This window comes from Procambarus clarkii, chromosome 48, assembly GCF_040958095.1.
Source record: "Procambarus clarkii isolate CNS0578487 chromosome 48, FALCON_Pclarkii_2.0, whole genome shotgun sequence".
Classification (NCBI taxonomy): Eukaryota; Metazoa; Arthropoda; class Malacostraca; order Decapoda; family Cambaridae; genus Procambarus; species Procambarus clarkii.
This window is the reverse complement of record NC_091197.1, coordinates 11,868,107-11,887,302: the sequence shown is the minus strand read 5'-3', so window position 1 is coordinate 11,887,302 and position 19,196 is coordinate 11,868,107. Positions and strand designations below refer to the sequence as shown.

The 19,196-nt window shown below is 38.1% G+C and overlaps 1 protein-coding gene across 2 annotated transcripts; it reads left to right on the top strand.

The window, feature by feature from the left end:
- The first annotated feature begins 221 nt into the window (after positions 1 to 221).
- Mettl14 (methyltransferase like 14) lies at positions 222 to 15,888 on the top strand. 2 transcript variants are annotated; one of them, XM_045752913.2, is made up of 8 exons: positions 222 to 361; positions 4,170 to 4,298; positions 4,591 to 4,758; positions 9,544 to 9,687; positions 10,780 to 10,974; positions 12,471 to 12,656; positions 13,736 to 13,908; positions 15,079 to 15,888. In XM_045752913.2, exons 2-8 carry the CDS (start codon positions 4,227 to 4,229, stop codon positions 15,338 to 15,340), a joined length of 1,200 nt encoding a protein of 399 aa, XP_045608869.1. In that variant the 5' UTR covers positions 222 to 361; positions 4,170 to 4,226; the 3' UTR covers positions 15,341 to 15,888. The 2 variants fall into 2 exon arrangements, with proteins under 2 accessions (XP_045608869.1, XP_045608870.1); XM_045752914.2 differs by having other exon boundaries at positions 227 to 361; positions 4,175 to 4,298.
- The last annotated feature ends 3,308 nt before the right edge of the window (positions 15,889 to 19,196 follow it).

Here is a 19,196-nt window from a genome sequence, read left to right as displayed (position 1 = left end):
CTCAGAATGCTTCGGTAATATGTTTATTGCTTGTGATGTGTGTCTATGTATGTATTAACACGATTTACTGAACGGGGTGAGAATAGCTTGAGCTACCTCATCCCTTTGTGTGTATTTTACCTCAATAAACTTATTTCAATTTCAATTTCATGTCCGCCTTGGACGATGGTTCGCGGGTCGGGCAGAAGGTGGCGCGGTCGGTAGTGGCTGATGCTGCCTTGGACGAGGGTTCCCGGTGCGTCCGTCAGGCGGCGCTGGTGGTTTGTTTACCATATCGGCGTCGAGCCTGGCGTGACACTCCTTCCCTCGGGCTCATCTCAAATTGGGCTGAGGAACATCTGTTTTGGTGAAGGAATTGAACGTAGGCATCGTTATATTTTGCAGAAACAGTTCAAACTATCTAAAAGATAATCCTTGATTTCCCTACATTGACCGTGGGCTTGTACTAGGACTACAGATAAGAGTCGTGCAAATTTAACAAAATGTTGAGAAGAGTTTTGTTTCCTTTTTATTTACTTTAATAAACTGTAAACTGTTTCGTAAGGTATGTTGATCAATTAAGTCTTGTTGCACCACTTCCTTACTGGAGAGAGTTTATCTTGAAGTTAAGCGGGTCCAAGCATGGGGACTTTGTTCGAAAAAATAAAATTAAGGTCAAAGTTTAGTTTAGTGACAAAAAATCGTACGTTGATGTAAACTATTATTGTCTGGGGTTTACAAAAATGATGTCAATATGGGTATATTAATTCTAAATGGATGTAGTGAAGTTTACTTGGCAGATGAAGAAATCCAGCTGTCATTTAGTGATTGCTATGAGATTAGATTTAAAGAAGCAAAATGCAACATGAAAAGCACATGGAAAACCATCTTTAATATCCTAGGAACTAAACAGCACTCATATAACTAGATAAAACTCTAAGGATGGCTATACACCTGCAACTGATTTAGAAATGGCAAATGAATTTAATAGCTTCTTTTCATTGGTTGGTGCTAACCTTGCCAGTAAAATTCCACAGACTCGGACACACATTAACACATATTTCTCGGGCAGCTATCCAAACTATCTTCTCCTTTCACCAGTCAGCCCGACAGATGTTGTGTCCATCATACACTCATTAAAAACCAAAGCTGGGAACATCAGTGAAATACCATCCATTGTATACAAGAGTGCCTCCCATGCCCTTGTGCCACCCATAGATCTACTGTTCAACAAATCTTTAGTGTGTTATACCTTCCCTGATATCCTTAAAAAAGCAAGAGTAACGCCAGTTCATAAAGGAGGCAATCCGGCACACACAAACAATTATAGACCAATATCAAACCTACCCATACTATCAAAAATATTTGCAAAAATTATCTACAAACAGCTCTGCTCCTATCTCGGAAAATTTGACAATTGGCCCCTGTCAATTTGGCTTCTGCTCCCAAAAAGAGTACCAACTATGCAATTATTAGTCTCCTTGATATAATCTACTCAGTCCTTGACAAAAATGAGTTTCCGATTGGACTCTTCATTGGCCCGAGGAAGGCCTTTGATACTGTTAATCACAACTACCTTGTACTTAAACTCCATCATTATGGAATCCGAGGCCATGCCCTGGACTATATCCGATCCTATCTTAGTGATAGACACCAATATGTAGCCTTCAATGATATAACCTCTCCCACTCTTCCAATAACTGTTGGAGTGCCACAGGGCAGCATCTTGGGACCTCTCCTATTTCTTATTTACATCAATAGTCTGCCTAATGTCTCTAACTTTCTTAAACCTATATTGTTTGCTGATGATACTACCCTCATCTACAAAGACCCCAACCCACACACATTTAATGTTGTGAATAATGAATTAAAAAAAGTCCACTTATGGATGTCAACCAACAAACTAACACTAAACATAAAAAAGACCTATTACATCTTATTTGGAAGCAAATCAACAAATGCAATTCAGCTTAAGATAGACAATGTTAACATCAGTAATAAAAATGATGGAAAGTTTCTTGGCATGTTCCTAGACAATAGACTCAATGGGGTTTTCACAACTCGTATGGGCCAATAAGCCCATATATGAATGAGCTTGGGAAAATATAAATAGGCAGCAGCTCCTATTTATATCCTTCCAAAGTCATATGTGGCCCTATTGGCTCATACAAGGCAGCTTCTATTTATATCCACAATATAGATAGGAGCTGCCTTTTATGGTCCAATAGGTATTTTGCAGTTTCCTTAGTTCTCATTGATACATACATTCATTGATACATTAATTGATTCATTCATTGATATCTATATTCATTAATTCATTGATACAAGATTAACATGACAAATCAAGCAAAGCCCAACCCAAATTGCTTCACAGCCACATTAGGAGGAAAACAACAGTGAAGGAACAGACAATAAAAAGACAGACAGGTTCAGAGAATGATAAGGTGGTGTGTGCAGAACTAAACAAGAGCTTGCAGGTCTTCATCATAGACCAAGAAGAAGTTCCTGAACTAAGAGGGGGGACATCTAACCAGGCACCACTGGAGGAATTTGAGATACCAGAGGTGAGGTGAGGAAGCACTTGCTTGAATTGGATGTGACAAAGACTGTTGGCCAAGACAGAATCTATTCATGGATACTGAAATAGGGAGCAGAAGCAATATGCTTATCACACTCAATGATATATAACAAGTCATTGGTAACAGAACGACCCAAATTTTGAAACACGGATAATTTAGTCCCATTATTTAAGAAGGGACACAGAAGACACTGAATTACAGGTCAGTGTCCTTAACAATACCATGTAAGGTGATGGAGAAGATCGTGAGAAAAACTAGTAGAACATCTGAAGAGAAAGAACATAGCACATTACCACCATAGGGTTCAGGAATGGCAAATCCTGCCTCACAGATTTAATAGTTCTATGACTAAGCAACAAAAATTAGACAAAAAAAGAGAAAGGTGGGCAGTCTGCATATTTTTGGATTTCCAGAAAGCCTTGGACACAGTACATCATAAGAGGCTAGTGCATAAGTTAGACATACAGGCAGGAATAATAGGGAAGGTATTCCAGTTGAATAAGGAGTACGTAAGCAAAAGAAGACAGCAAGTCACTGCGAGGGGTGAAATTTCAGAGTGGCGAGATGTCACTAGTGGAGTCCCACAGGGTTCAGTTCTTGGACCTATCTTGTTTATCATGTATGTAAATTATCTTCCAAAGAGAATAGACTCATTCTTTTTTATGTTTACCAGTAATGTGGAAATTATGAATTATGAGGAGGAATAAGATAGAGGGAAACAGCAAGAGGCTACAAGACAACCTGGACAAACTAAAGGAATGGTCCAACAAATGGTTTAACTCGACTAAATGTAAAGTAACAAAGCTAGATGGAGGAAGCAAAAGGCCAGATGCAAGGTACCAGATGGGAGATGACATCTTCCACGAAATGGACAGAGAAGAATCTAGGGGTTGATATCACACTAAATCTGTCTCCTGAAGCCCACATAAAAATTATATCATCAGTGGCATATGTGAGGCTGGCCAACATCAGAACTGCCTTAAGAAATTTATGTAAAGAATTATTTAGAACCTTGTATACACATTTGTTAGACCAATCCTGAGGTATGTAGCTCGAGCATGAAGTCCATATCTAGTCGAACGCAAGACAGAGTTGGAGAAGGTTCAAAAGTATACCACCAGACTAGTTCCAGAACTATGAGGAAAGGTTATATGAATTTAACCTTACATCGTTGGAAGACAGTAGAGTTTGGAAAGATATGATTGCCACATACAAAATTCTCAGGAGAATCGATTATAGGGTAGAAAAATCAGATCATTTAACACAAGCGGTACTCGTACAAGCAAACACAAATGAGCCAGTGACATTAGAAAGAAATTTTTCTGTGTCAAAGTAGTTAACAAATTGAATGCACTAGGCAATGACATAAAGAGATGCATTTTGTTAACAAAGGCAGAGTTTGAATGATTACAAAGCTTCTTACTGCATGATATACATCCAAGGATGAGGTGAAGGTGAAGCACCTCACTTAAACGACCATTACATCTTGTCAGTCTCCACAAGGAAACGGCCTGAATTAATTTTAGCTTTTTTCTATTACTGTACTACAACATCATTGCTTGAAATGCTTAATGTTCCATTATTTAAATATTTTATTAATTTTTTTTTCAGTTTAGGTTTACTAGATAATTCAGTTGGTGTATATTTTGACTTTCACACACTGTCAACATGAGTGGAGATGATGTCATGAAAGACATGAAGGAACGAGCAAAGTTGCGTCGTCAGCTGCTTGCCCAACAGGTGAGGGAGATCTTGACAATCATTTTTACTAATAATGAATTGCATTATGCTTTTAATTTTGCCTTGGAAAATTATTTTTACAGAATTTATTTGGTATTTCTTTTCAGGAATACCCTATGGTCTGTTCAGACATGTACCTCTTCATATATATTATACACTACACTCAAAGCCTATATTTTTATGTAATGTGATGTAAAACTGCAGATAGATGATTGGCTATTCTCCCCATACATAATTGCGAGCATTTTTTTCTGCACTGTATTAGAACCTTTTCTATATTTTTGTTATCCAGCTAGGAGTTGCCAGTGCAGACAAGCTGGGTCAGGCCTTAGGCAACATTGGCAAACTTCAAGATGACCAGGATCGCATAAAGAGACAAAGAAGGTCACGGCAGCAAGAAGAACTAGAAGGAGAGGAAGCCGCCAATATGGTGTATACAGACTCCTCTACATTCCTTAAGGTGGGTAAGAGTATCTTTGAAGATCACTTTGTAATTAGATTCATGCTATGCTGTGGAAAGAAAAAGACATGAAATAATCATAGTACAGTACTGTAATTATTATTTTGATGTCATTATTTATAGTATGGCTTGAATAAAATTGTCTTTTGAATCTTTTCCATTTGTTTTCTACTTAAAGAAAAGTATTTTGCTTCATAAATATGAAAGTGTTTGCTTATAATTTATTTTTAACAGTTATCTATTGCAATGACTCCCAACCCATTTGCTATTTTTTCATTATCAAATTGTATGGGATGTTATTATGATGTACAGAGGGAATGGACAAATAATACATCTTTCTGCTCTCTTGTGCCAACAACTCTGCTTTTTGTGACCTCCTTGTGCTAGCCTCATGGAACAGCAGAGGCAACTCTGCCTTCAGGCACTATACAGCTTGAAGGCATTTACAGCTCACTTAGCTGCCAGACTTGGCATTCCAATACTTTATCCACAGAAGCTTCTCATAAATAATCATCCACACTGAGCTTTCTCTTCCAGGGAATCACTCTGGACACTATACAGTAAAAATCTTAACTTACTCTTCATAGCATACAGGTCAGGGGACCTTGGCCACAATATAAGCATGCTGCTCCAGTTCAACTCTGCTGCCTCTGGCCATGTCATCCTTGTTGCCTACACTAATTTATCACTATTCACCTCTTGACTTTCAATTGTTAAGTTTGTAAGTTTTAAAAGTTGTATCATATAACCCTACTATTTCACCTCATAGTTTCTTCCATTATTCTTCCACAGATACGTGTGCTCGCACACCCCTCACCTCAGTTTGAATATTGAATATTTTTGTATCTCAAAAAGCATATTCAAAAATTAGAAAATGCACAAAGACATGCTGTTAAATACTACCAGATTTACAAAATATGAACTAAAAAACAGAGGCCAAAACATAGTGTAGGATGTAATGAAATGCTCTTTTTTCCTCATTAGTTTCCATTAGTTTTTGTACTAGTATTTATTGGCCATGCCAGTTTATATGTGGAAAGCACATGGGGATCAGAGATCACCTCATTGCTGAGATGAACCAACCACAAAAGCATTGAAGAGAAATCACAAGCACTGTCTTCCTCCAAGAAATGTTTTGACCATCACTAAACTATCTAAACAAAGCTTTGACAAATAGCCAACAATCACATTAATGGTTGCAACACACCTGGTGGTGATACAGCCTACCCAGATCCTGGTGAGAACACCACCTCTCTCTTCAGCCAGTCTGACCTTGCCTACAGCCATGGGGAAGAAGCATGAGACTGCAGAAATGCAGAGATACTGAGGGGCAGCCCAGATAGAGTTCTTTCATTACATTCAACACACTTATTTCTTGGTGGCCATTCTCCTCACCACATTGTCCTGTTAGAAGTTACCCAACATTTTGCCCCAAAGCAAAGAAGGGAATCAGTCAAATAATGGAAGGGACTTGGCTTTGGCAGAAGCCCCTGGCAACAGGACTCGGGCCAAGTGCCATACGTTTGCATCAAGGACGAATGGGATGATATAAATCTGCCAACACCCAATTTGAAAGTTGTAAACCCCCAGAGTCTGATGTAGTTGTGGTCCTATTTGACAAAAGTGCAGCTAAAGCAGCATATTTGCAAACATGGATCCTAGGGTTTAGTTGAATTGCATGTTGCTACACCAGGATCAGAAGAGTGCTACTTGTTCCCTTGTGTGTTCTATAGCTGTTCCCGCCACAGCTATGGAACACTTAAGATTCCTATCCCAGTGCTCTTGGTATGGATTCTAAACTGCTTTGATCTTCTTAAACAGACATTCTGTGTACCTCTTTAGTTCTTGATGGCTTTTGTATTTGAGGTTTGTGTCTCGACTGAAGCTTTCTTCTTTCCTCGCCTTCAAGTGGGTTGAGTGGTACTTTCCTCTTCAGGGTGAGTCAGAGGCTAGTATGATGCTGCTTTCACACACTGGGGATGAATTTTGCTTCTTGGAAGGACTCTGCAGCCAGCCCCACCTCTTTCTTAGTTGAGGTGGTGGTCCAGCTTAAAGCATCAAGTGAAGAGGCTTCCTTTTGATCCACTTTGGTACTGTTCCCAGGAAGAATGGTACTTATGTCCAGACTGGTGAGATTCTATACCTTCCAGTTTTGCTTGAGTTTGATGCTTCTTCTTTTCTATCTCAAATTCAGTATATTATTTTCTGTTGGGAAGTAACAGTTTTTATGTGTATCTCCAACTTGACTGGAAGGAAGTTCTTCCTATAATATAATTAAGATTGGGGAAAATTTCCTTTCAGTCAAACTGGAGATGTACATTCAAAAAGGGAAAACTTTCTTCGAGTCAAGCTAAAGACGTACATTAAAACTGTTATTTTCCACCAGAAAATCTTCAATGTGGTGTTGTAACACGGGAGAGTACGTTCTTGCTTTTTAATCTGCTTTTAACCTCACCCTGTCCGTATTCTTTATTCACTTCTCAATACCAAGGGACCCCCAGAAGCTACACTTGAGCCGACCATTTCTTTCTAACCATTTCTAGAAGGATGTTCTGAGTCCATTTATTGCCCTTTCATCTGCATTTTCATGGTAATAACAGATAATGTGACGAGGGAACATCTACAGGAATTTTACCAGGTTTAGATCAGTTATTCCTAGGCATGGGTAGCATCTCGAGTTGTTACATATACTTGGCAAAATTTGTCTCCCCAGGAATTTTCTTGATAGCAGGTTAATGCTTATCTTGCTCCTTTGTGCTTATTTGTCAGTGCTTACCTATCAATGACTACAGGGGCATAAGATATAACTCTTTATGCCCTCTTAGCCATTTATACCTAGCACACTAATTACCCCTCACAATATCAAATTTTTTTGTCATATTTCTCTTTAAAGTTGTGGATGGAATTGAGTTCAGCAACCTTTTTAATTCATTCCACTTTCCCACCATCTATACAGGGAATAACAACTTTCTTAAATCTCTTCAATTCATTCACATATTCAACTTCCACTGATGTCTCCTTGTCCTAACTGTTTAATTTAAATAGGCTTCATTTATCCACTTTATTTATTCCCCTCAAGATCTTGTATGCAGTTATCATATACCCCTCTCTTTCTTCTCTCCTCTAAGCTGAATCCTCTCAACATGTCCTCATAGGTGATTCCTCTCAATTCTGGTATTAATCAAGTTGCAAATCTCTGAAATTTCTCAAGTTTCTGTTTGTTTCTCAGTGTGTATGTTCCATGCTGGAGTTACATACTCAAGTAATGGTCTCACATACTCAGCAGTGTGTATAGACTAGAAAGCCTCCTTGTTTAGATTCTTAAATTACATTCTTATGTTTGTTAACGTCTCATATGCTGCAGTTATTCTGTTCACAAGAGCTTCTTGTGTTAGTGTTGGGATTATGTCTACTCCCAGATTTTTTCTTATTGTTTCATGTTCAGAAGTTCATATATGAACCCTGCGAGTTCAATCACCCCTCCTTTCTGTAGTAAAAAGGTTTTCTTCCTACATGAAAATGACACTTGACTTGTCTGGACTTGTCTGGAGTTAACACTAACATTCCAGGACTGGTTTATCAGGTGATTTCAAGTCACTCATGACTAAAGTGTCTGGATCTCCAGGCTTGGCACCATCCATCAAAGATTCAGGCATTAGTTGAGATTTCAGCTAGGTTATCCCTGCCACTTGGCAATCCCTTTTGGGCTCCATTTGTGTGTTTCATCCAAACTGGATGACTAACTTCTTGGGGCCCACAGTTTCCTTCTGTCACCATTCAGATAAGTGAATTGATCTCTATTGTTGCATTTCACATCAATGCTGAGGAAAGGACTGCAGTGCTGATTGTGATGAAATGCATCACTTTCTTGAGAATTTTTTCTCTGTACTACAACTGTCTCAATAATGAAGTGTGGTAACCAGAAGGACCTTGCTCTTCAGGCACCCCCAACCTGACTTCCTGTCTTGCGCTTCTCACACAGAAGAATGCTGTTTGATATTATAAAAATGCTTTCAGGTTCCCCTTCAAAACTTCTTGTATGGACTTTGGACTTTTTAGGTCCATTTACCACTGTTTTTATGGGGGAACAGATGGCATCATTTCTCATTCAACACCTTAGAGCTTCCTCTTGTTGATAGTATAGTGTCGCTTGCCAGGATTTCCGTAGTTCTTTGCAGCCCACCAGTTTTCTTCCTTGTCGTAATCAGGTGTGGGTTTGGGTGTCTGTACGTGGGGCGTCATGGCATGCAGGATGCTTACCTCCACTGCTGCTCCACCTGGCACTACTATGCAGTACAGGTGAGTTGAGCCCTCTTTATGATTATTGTAACAGAGCTGGCCTGGCTATTGCCAAAGAAAGCATCTGGTATAGCTCAGAAATCAGGCTTTGGGTATACAGTATAAAAAAGCTACCTTCTGACCAGGACACCTGGTTACTCCTGCTGCTGCTGTCACTAGGTAATGGTCTTGGGTAGAAGGCAGGAAGGCCAAGTTGAGCTTGGAAGGGCTTTGAGTTTGCAAATGAACCTTCTAAATGTCATTTCAAGCAGGATTGAGTTCTCTCCAGTGCCTCCTTGACACCAGTAAGACTTGGCAGGGGCTCTGGAAAAGATCAATGTACAGAATATCAGCCTGCCATGACTGTACATAATACTGTCCATGGTGCCATCAGGACCTTGTTTTGTGAAGCAGCTCATTGTCATGTGCAGAAATATGTTTCTCATGTACCTGTACAGTATACTCTAAAATGTATATTATATTGTAGTAAGTTTTTTCTCTTAATAGGGCACTCAATCAGCGAACCCCCACAATGATTACTGTCAACATTTTGTGGATACTGGACAACGTCCACAAAATTTTATTAGAGATGTTGGGCTGGCAGACAGATTTGAAGAATATCCAAAACTACGAGAACTAATAAAACTTAAGGTAAGGCACAACATTTGCTTTGGTATAAAATGGTTCAGGATTTCCAACATGATCTATGGAAGGAATTTGGAATGAGTTCTGGAAGTCATGTGGCAAGTTTTAACAGTGCCCTCAATTCGCACAGATGAACTTAGAAAACTGCTTGAAAATAAAAACCAGACAAATTTAATATAGTACCTGTATGCAAAAAAATAATAAAGGCATTCCAGACACCTCCCAGATTCCAATTTTTTGTCATTCAAAATATAGTGTCAAGTGTTAAGTAGTCCTTTCTGAGAGGCACCTCATTAGTTCTTCAAAACTTACTTTATTGGCCCTTCATGGACACCCACAAATGCCAAGGGGCAGAAACTTTGAGCCTCCTGGGATCAAGTATCGATGTCTTGCCCCCCCCCCCTTCCTATAAGAGTAGGGAAGAATATGGGAATCAAAGATCAACTCACTACCAAGGTGAATTGCCCAGAAAGCCAAAAAGTTTTTCCAAGCAATTCTCATCTCTCTGAAAGAGAGAGATTGGGAAATTCAGTGAACTCGACTAGTAGTTGGAGTAGGCAAACTACTCCTATCACATCATCCCTGGCCATCGCCATATCAAGAGATACCAGATCACTCGTCATCCCGGCCACTTTTCCCCCTTCACTCAAGATACAGCTTCCACCCCCACCATCCCTCTATATCCCCAGCCACACGGGGATCAGAGAAGATGGTGAGTATGGGGGTTATTGAGATACCACTGAGAAGGAAATTTCATTCCTCTTGAATAATTGTTGTTGCTCAATAAATAACAGTAATTGTTATTAAAATGAAGTTTTCTGATACAGCTGGGCCTTATATCCTCAGTGAGGCTTTATTACAAACAAATTTTGTGTTTGATAGGTCTTTGCAGAGTTATAATACAATAAATTATTTAAATAGTGATATAGAAAAATATCTTTATAGCCTAGATGTTCAAGATGCTGCAGCTAATGTATCATGCATCTGCATAATGTTGTCTGTAGTGTTTCATACTTTAAATATCTGGCCTAATTCACTTATCTAAACTTGTACTGAAGTATACAAATAGAGTATTTGCAGCGAGTTTTCATTTTCCAGGATGATTTAATAGCTACAACTGCAACACCACCCATGTATCTCCAAACTGATCTCCAAACATTTGACCTGCGTGAGCTACCTACAAAGTTTGATGTGATACTGGTCGAGCCACCACTTGAGGAATATCAGCATACAGGTGTAAATAACGTACAATTCTGGGATTGGCAGAAGATAATGGACTTGGATATTGCACAGGTAAACTTATTGTTATGTAGTAAGTTTAAATGCTGTTGTGCCTTTACAGTTGTGTATTATTGAGTGAATAAAGACCAGTAAATATTTTCTTGAAAGAAACGAACCATACGAATATAAATTTTGTTGTGAACAATGTTTCAGTATTTTTTTGTCCGGTGAAATAACACTAAAAACACTTGAACAAATTTGTTCATGTGATGCATCACGTTAGTGTGATCTCTGTGTGTGTGTGACTAAAAACACTTGTATGTGCTGAGGGCACACAGTCTGCAGAATTTTCTATCGAGATGATTATTCTGCCGATCTTTTTCAGATTTTTGGCAGTAGTTCTTGAAATGTAGTCCTATGTCTGTGTATCTACTTTCAGGCTGTCCAGTGCATCCCTGGAGCTTGGGTAGATAGCAAATTTATTCATGCAATATTGTGAAGGGGGGGGGGGTTGAATGCAAGAATTGCTACACTGGTGCAGGATATCTTGTCTGTTGCAAAGGCTTTTTTAAGTAGTTTGGTGCATCATCTCCATGAACACTTTGAATTTTGTATAATTCCTATAATTGATTTAAAGTAGATATAAGGACTTCAGAGTTTTATATCCTTTGATTTTTGAATACATGTTGATTTGGCTTAGGGACAGCATAATGCCAGTATTGGGAAATAGATGAAGAGCAATAGTAATTCAATAATCTACATAATTATATTTAATATTGTAAGTATATTTGATACAGGTAGGAAGGGCTCCAAGAGATGGAATGGGGGGGGGGAGAAGAATTAGGGGAGTAGTTATGAGGAAATAAAAATGGAGAAGGTATTTATTCTTTAGTATTTCATTAGTTCATACTTTAATGGCGTTGTGATATTGTGGATGAATTTGAAAGAAGACTGCTAAGAGTAAGTGTGAAGAAAAATAAAGTATTGTGAGGGAAAGAGGAGGTATTTCCATAAGTGAAACAGAAGTACACAGAGCAGTCTTAGAAGTGGTCAACCACTCTAAATACAGCCCAAGCTCTGTAATTCAGAAAAGAGCTGTTTGTGCAGGTGAAGGAGAGAGTAGAGTAAGCTATCATGCACAAGGCTGCACTTCATAAACCGCAAATAGAGACCTGGCCTTTTTAAATTCCGTTGGCTTTAAGAAATAAAAGAATCGCCACAAGCCATTTAGATTAATGAGTACCAACTGCATTGGCACAACAAACACCATGAGCTTACCTTTGTTGAAGCCCCATCACTTTCATCATGATGAGCATACTTGTGCTACTGGTGCCCATGAAAGCTTGTTGGATCAGCATTATACATTTGCTTTCCTCTATATTAATGCATCACTATCACTTTGAGCATAACAAGCAAAGATCTGATCTTTTGCCTTAAAAAACTGTTCTTGGGATGCCAGGCTCTGCTTCTTTCTTCAGTTTTAGATTACTGTAATTAAATAAGAGTTACTGGTTGAGTGTAATCATTGATCTTCTAGACAACAAATGAATACCTTCACAAATTTTCAGGTTGCAGCACCACGCAGCTTTATTTTTTTGTGGTGTGGCTCTTCAGAAGGATTAGATCTTGGCCGTCAGTGTCTTCGCAAATGGGGTTTTCGACGTTGTGAAGATATATGCTGGATACGCACTAACATTAGCAATCCAGGACATTTGAAAAATCTTGAACCGAAAGCTGTATTTCAACGAACAAAGGTATTACACAAATATTTTGTTACTTAATGGAATGGATAATGGTAGTCTGATGAAGAGAAAGTGAGTGAATTTGGGCCAGAGGAGAGGAAGGCATGGATGAAGATGGGCAGGCATGGGATGTGAATTGTGCGAGGATGCGGGGATTGAGTGCGAAATGAGATACAGCACGTGCCTCCTAAGGAGCATCGTACACCGGCTTATTTATTTGTGATGTTGTGTAATGTAAATGATGTAACAAATGGACAAGTAATTGTTTCCTTTTTACTGTTTATAACCACCTTAGTATTATTTCTCCCTATTTCATGAAAGTGGGAAATGGTATTATGAGAATTAAAAGGGAATAAATGCATCATTAATATTTAGTACAATGATGTTTTCCACTATCTTTCTTCAGCACACTTTGGTAGACAGACAACCATAAACATTTGGGTAGTACTTTGTCTGTGTCTTGCTTTAATACTTGTAAAGAAAATTGTATTATTAAGGTCATACCTTTGAACTGATTGCTTAATAGTATATTAAAATAAAAAACACAATTATGATCAATGCAAGAAAACCAAAGGGGCATATATAAATATATATATATAGCATTGTTAAATGTATATGTTAACCATTAAACCAGAGAGTGCTAAACATTTACCACCTGACATTCAACTTGAGCATTCACTGAGCCCACCCAGAACACCCAATCATCAACCACCCAGTCCATTTTTCTCAAGTTAGAATTGTCATCAGAAGTCTATACAGTGTGTAGCTACAATACAGTTAGGGAGGAGTAGATAAGGTTATGTATAGACCACCAGTTCCAAGGTTAAGTGTAGCTTCCAGTTCGGTTACTCACCAATAATTGAGCATATTTTTAATGTATTGAAGTAAATGGCCAATAATTACATATGATTACATTATATCCCAGTATTTACTTTTTGTTTCTTGCTAGAACAACATACAGTGAATAGCATTAAAATGCATTGTGTGCATGAGTTAGGTTTCTAATTATCATAGAGGTACAGTATACTGCATGATGATATATGCAGTATACTGCAGTATACTGCATCTTGGCTTTCGTTATTGTCTTCCAGGAACATTGTCTAATGGGAATAAAGGGTACTGTACGTCGGTCAACTGACGGTGATTTCATCCACGCAAATGTTGACATTGATCTTATAATATCTGAAGAAGCTGAATATGGATCGCTAGAAAAACCAGTGGAAATATTTCACATTATTGAACACTTCTGCCTTGGTCGTCGCAGGTGAGTGGATTTAATGACTATTCCAGAGGTAGTTTCTTTAATTTTTTGTTAGAGAAATGTACAGTATTTATAAAAAATACTTCATAGGATTGTGTAAGGCCATTTTGGGCAAGTCTACAACAAGCATATATAAACTTCATTATAATTTGGATAAAAATGTAATTCTGACAAAAGTACATAATGCTAATTAACATAATTAAAACTGATAATACAGTGCCTAAGATTGTACTGGTACACCCCTATCAAATAGGTGAAGTTGTGTTGAGGAAAAATAGATATCCGAACCGGAAACCCAGAAGCTATAGAACTCAGTTCAATAGTTTCAGGGAGCCTCCGGGTTTCACCCAAAAAATGACGTTTCATTTCATTCAAAGTTTTTTTTTTTCATGGAATTGTTCATGTCACTCGCTCATCAATTCCCTATTCATATCTTTTAATGATTCAATTCAGAACTTAATCAGGCTTCTGTTTTCCTTTACTTTTAAATTAAAATTATAGCAAATATGGAAGAAACAGGATATTTTAATAAATACCTATCATAATTATGTGTGTAGCATTGGTGTCCATAAACTGTATGGTTAGCCTTGACATAATCCTCCTGCATAGCAGCATTTAAATGTGGATATTTAGTAATCTTTACTGCCTTCCCTCTACATACATGAATGTTATTTTATTTTGTATATAAATTTCTCTTGCAGTAATGGTGTGATTTATATTTTTTAATCTGACTTTAGGTATACCTTTAACTAAGGTTAGCAGCCTGACTACCGATGACCCTACTCATGGTTGGATTAGTAAACAAGATTCTTTTATTCTATCTTTTTATGTTATAATATTTACGTGAAAGTCACAAGGCAATACAAATCAACACTGATATGCAAGATATAATTCAGGACAGTTTTAGTGCCAATGGGCCCCAAAGCTTCATTTGAAGATGGTACTGTTGAGCACTGTAGCCGTTTTGAAATACTGTATATCTTTTCTCTCTCAAAGTGAGTTTTAATTGTTTTCGTTCATAGAATGCTGTCACTTTGAAACTCCAGATAAGCAAACTTTTTTCAGTTGGTCATTATTTCTTTGTTTATAAATTGACTTAAAAAATATATATTTGGATTAAGAAAGAATCACTGGATCTCATTAATAAATATAGACAAATGGTTTGATTGATAGGTTGCACGTGTTTGGCCGTGATAGCACCATTCGTCCTGGCTGGCTCACCCTCGGCCCAGGTCTCACCAGCAGCAACTTTGATCCTGATGTTTATGCAGGCTATTTTACAAGTGGCCAAATTACAACAGGTTGTACCGAGCGCATTGAGGCTCTGCGACCAAAATCTCCTCCTCCGAAGGTAAAAGGAGGACCAGGTGGACGAGGAAGAGGGGGAATGTCTTCGCGAGCAAATTTCACCCGTGGGCGAGGACGAGCAAGATAACCAATTCCTCTCTGTGGTTAGAATTTACTCTTGCCACTTGTATAGAATATGCTACAGGTTGCATCCAACATGCCTTTGATACCATAAATAACTATTTTTGTTGTATGTTTGAAATTACATAGAGGTTATAATACATGTTAAAGTAATTTGTCTAATTTTATTGATACTTGTATAAAACTTTTATACCAAAGTCTGTAATTGAGCTTCTAGGCTCATGTTGTTATAATTAATATTAATTTATGAGTGTTGACCTATGAATATTGCTAGCTTATGTATATGGACAGTATGGCCAAATATCATTAGCAATAGAATCAGGTTTTTATAATTATGCCAGCCCATTAATCATTAATGGGATCTTTTATAATAATGATTCTTAAACAGTGAAAGCAAACAATGTTTATCGGTCACCTTGTGAAGACAACATACATGTATGTAAACAGTGCGCCCCCATAAACAAGAAATAATTGTTAGTTTTTCAAGACTACCTCTCAACCATTTTATCTACAGATTACAATTGTAATGCAAGCCAATAAATTATACAGTGCAGATTCACTTGTTTTACTAATTAGTAATTTAATTATATTTGTAGCTCAGTACAATATAAGATATAAAAAGTGCTCTTGGGGAGGGCTTGTATTGGTGCCTCCTTAATGCTAGCTACCTGGATACCTGCACCCAGTTCAATCCATGCCAGACCCTTGCAAATCACTGTAAGCTTACTGGGGACAAGAGGCCAAAAGCTGAGCCCCCTCTAAAGAGGTACATGGAGCAAGGAATACTAGATCGCACTAACCAAGAAAATGGCACTAGAAAGGTAGGTAAGCCTAAAACATTATCAGTAATGTAAACAAGCATAGACAATGAGACAATGAACCACCTGGACATGAAGCAGTTCTCTTGTCGAGGAAGCACACCATCAAGGGACTGCTTGCCTTCCTCCTTGATCTCTTAGCTTTGACACATCATTCATTTGATAGAACACCAGATCCATGAACAATGTTTTTCCCCCCCTGCACCACTAGTTGCATGAAGTAATGATGCATGATCACAACTGGACATATTAAGTGATGCAAACTACGCTGAACCAATAAAGCATCAAGCATAAACCACCAAGGATTCTTCCTTAAAACCAGCCATCTTATTTTTAGCCTGGAAGGAAGTAGATTCTGTAAGTGAAGAAATGACCTCCAGGATCAAAAGAGCAAAACTCCTGCTTCGGAAGTAATGTGTGAAGCTCGCCAACCCAACAATCGGAAGTGAAGGCCAACAAAAATAAATCCTTGACACACAAAACTGAGGAGAAGAAAGAACAACCAAAACCTTGTCTAAAGAGCAATATGACTCGAGAGCATAAGTTCTCGGAAAAAATGAAAAAAAAAGAGGTGAAAGGTGAAAAGAAAAAACCTTACAAAATGGGTCCAACGATATGTTGACACCGAATGCCAACAGCGGGACTCCTTGAAAGTCAAATGTCGATGAGAAAGAAAAGGATGGAAGAAGCATCAAGAAACCTCAGAAAAATGTTGCTGCAATGAAAGCTGCACGCAAGACACCAAACGATAAGCCACTTACAGACCGTACAGTGAGTGGTACAGGAGAGCCTTGAACCATCAAGAAACATGTTCAGGCCAATTCTTGGAGCCACAGAAAATGACATGGGTTCAGACAATGAACCCTGAGCTAGAAACCACAGCTTGGCTTGCCAAAAATGAGCCAGCATAAGAACTCTACCAAAGAACATCTACAGTCTGAACAGAATCTGGGGCAACAGCTCAACCAGAATGAAGAGATTAAGAAACTTCATAATATTTCAGTGACAAAAGACACGGGTGAGACACCAATGATTCAGCAACCTGCGTACTGTACAAATGGTGGTAATCAAACATTAAAAATTCCAAGCATATGGATCGGCAGTGGTCAAACCAGCAACGTACTTCACTGCAGTGAGCCTCTGAAAAAGGTGGAGCCATGAAAAAATGCCCCTGCTCAAGCACCAAGAGCTCAGGCATTTTTCAGAAGATACCAGAAGGGTATGGAAACCAAGGCTCAGCCGACAATCAAGGAGTCAGAAAGACCACCTTACCCGAGTGTGCCTCCAGTCAGGGCGATACTCGGAGCAACAACTGAACTGGATGAACCACACCCTCACCTCGATCAGTCCAGCTGGAAGGCACTCATCATGAGAGCCTCGATCAAGGAACAGAGCCACATAGAGAAGATACGGGATCCACGCTGATACGAAGACGTCCACCTCAGGGCAACCAACCGTTCCGCAAACCCAATGAAAAAAGTTTTGTACTTTTAATATTTAAGTATTGAGAGCAGTTTTGTTTTGGGAAATTGATTACTACCTTATATTCCACTGATCAATTAAAAAAATCAAGCAAGGTTGTTTTGACTTATGGTGGATCTTGTTACATTATTAGATCTAAAATGGGTCTTTAAGGATTGATAAAAAATAACAGAACACAATAACAGTTGTACTACAAGTATACAACTGTTCTAATTGAATTATATAATTTATTATGTTTTAGTATCCTCAAAAGGAATACTTTATGATTGTCAGATTTCCTTTACAGGATCATATACAGGTAGTATTATTCTTACCTTTACAACATTTGTGGTGTCCTTGCAATATCTATGGAATGCCTTTGTATCAGCTTGAAACTTTCAAGCCTTTAACAATGACGGTCCATTTTGATACTGTATTGGCTATGAAGCTCTCTGAGGGCAGGGATGAATGTAAGTGATGCCAGTATCTTGGAATTAAATGAGTTGCTACATCAATCTTTATAAACATAAGCTCACAACACCATATGACATGACACTGAATTATATTATTGGTCACATCAGAAAATCATTTTGGTCATGCCAAGATTTAAGAAAAATCTTAATAATGCTTACTCTTTAAAGAGTTAAACTAAAAAAAAACTTTGATGGTATGTTTTAGTCCTTAGATTTTATAGACTGTATATTGAACTATGTGTGAAGTGTTCTTAGTCTTATGAATTAGGGATATTGTAAGGTAGAGGGGAAGTGGGAAAAGTGGTGGATTGTGTGTTGATGAACCGACTATGTGTGAAGTGATCTTACAGTGTTGTATAGATTAGTGATGATGTAGGAGAAGAGGGCAGAAGGGGATAGACACACATATTTTTCACTCTTGATTTTGACAGTCTTTAATAGTGTTCTCAAAGTCCAACTTTAACATAATAACCAATCTATGTTGATAAATGCCAGTGATAATAGGTGACTCTGGCCCATTGTTAATTTTAGCTTTTAATCCTTTTAGGGTTGGAAAATTACCTCTCACCTGCACAGCTTTTACTGTACCAAGTACAGTACAGTGTACTATATGAGCTCTGCTATCTGAACCCTGCTGAACTTTGGGTTATTCAGCCAAAATTGGGTTTGGATGAGATTTTGCAAAACTTTGCAGTATCCAAACAAATTCAGATACAGTAACCAGAGATTTGGTCGGATACCGCAGACTGGCACAAATTTGGATAATTTTCTGCCAAAACTTCTTTGTATCTGAACAGAAATTTGGATAACTGGAGATTAGGTCACAAAAATGTTCAAGATCTACAGTATCAGACAAGAAGACAAACTACAACAAGGTAAGCTGCAGTTTCTCTTTTAAATTATATTTTTTTATTTATAATGTGTTTGTGTAAATAAGAATTATGGTGGTACAACTTTTTTTTAAATACAGTATGGTAATTTTTGGACTTTCCCTGTAAAAATTCTGCTTATCTGAATGTCTGGCTTATCTGGCAGGGATCCTTCTCATATAATTCTGATAAGTGAGCTTAGACAGTATTGACAAACATTAGCATGTTGAAAGACACAACAT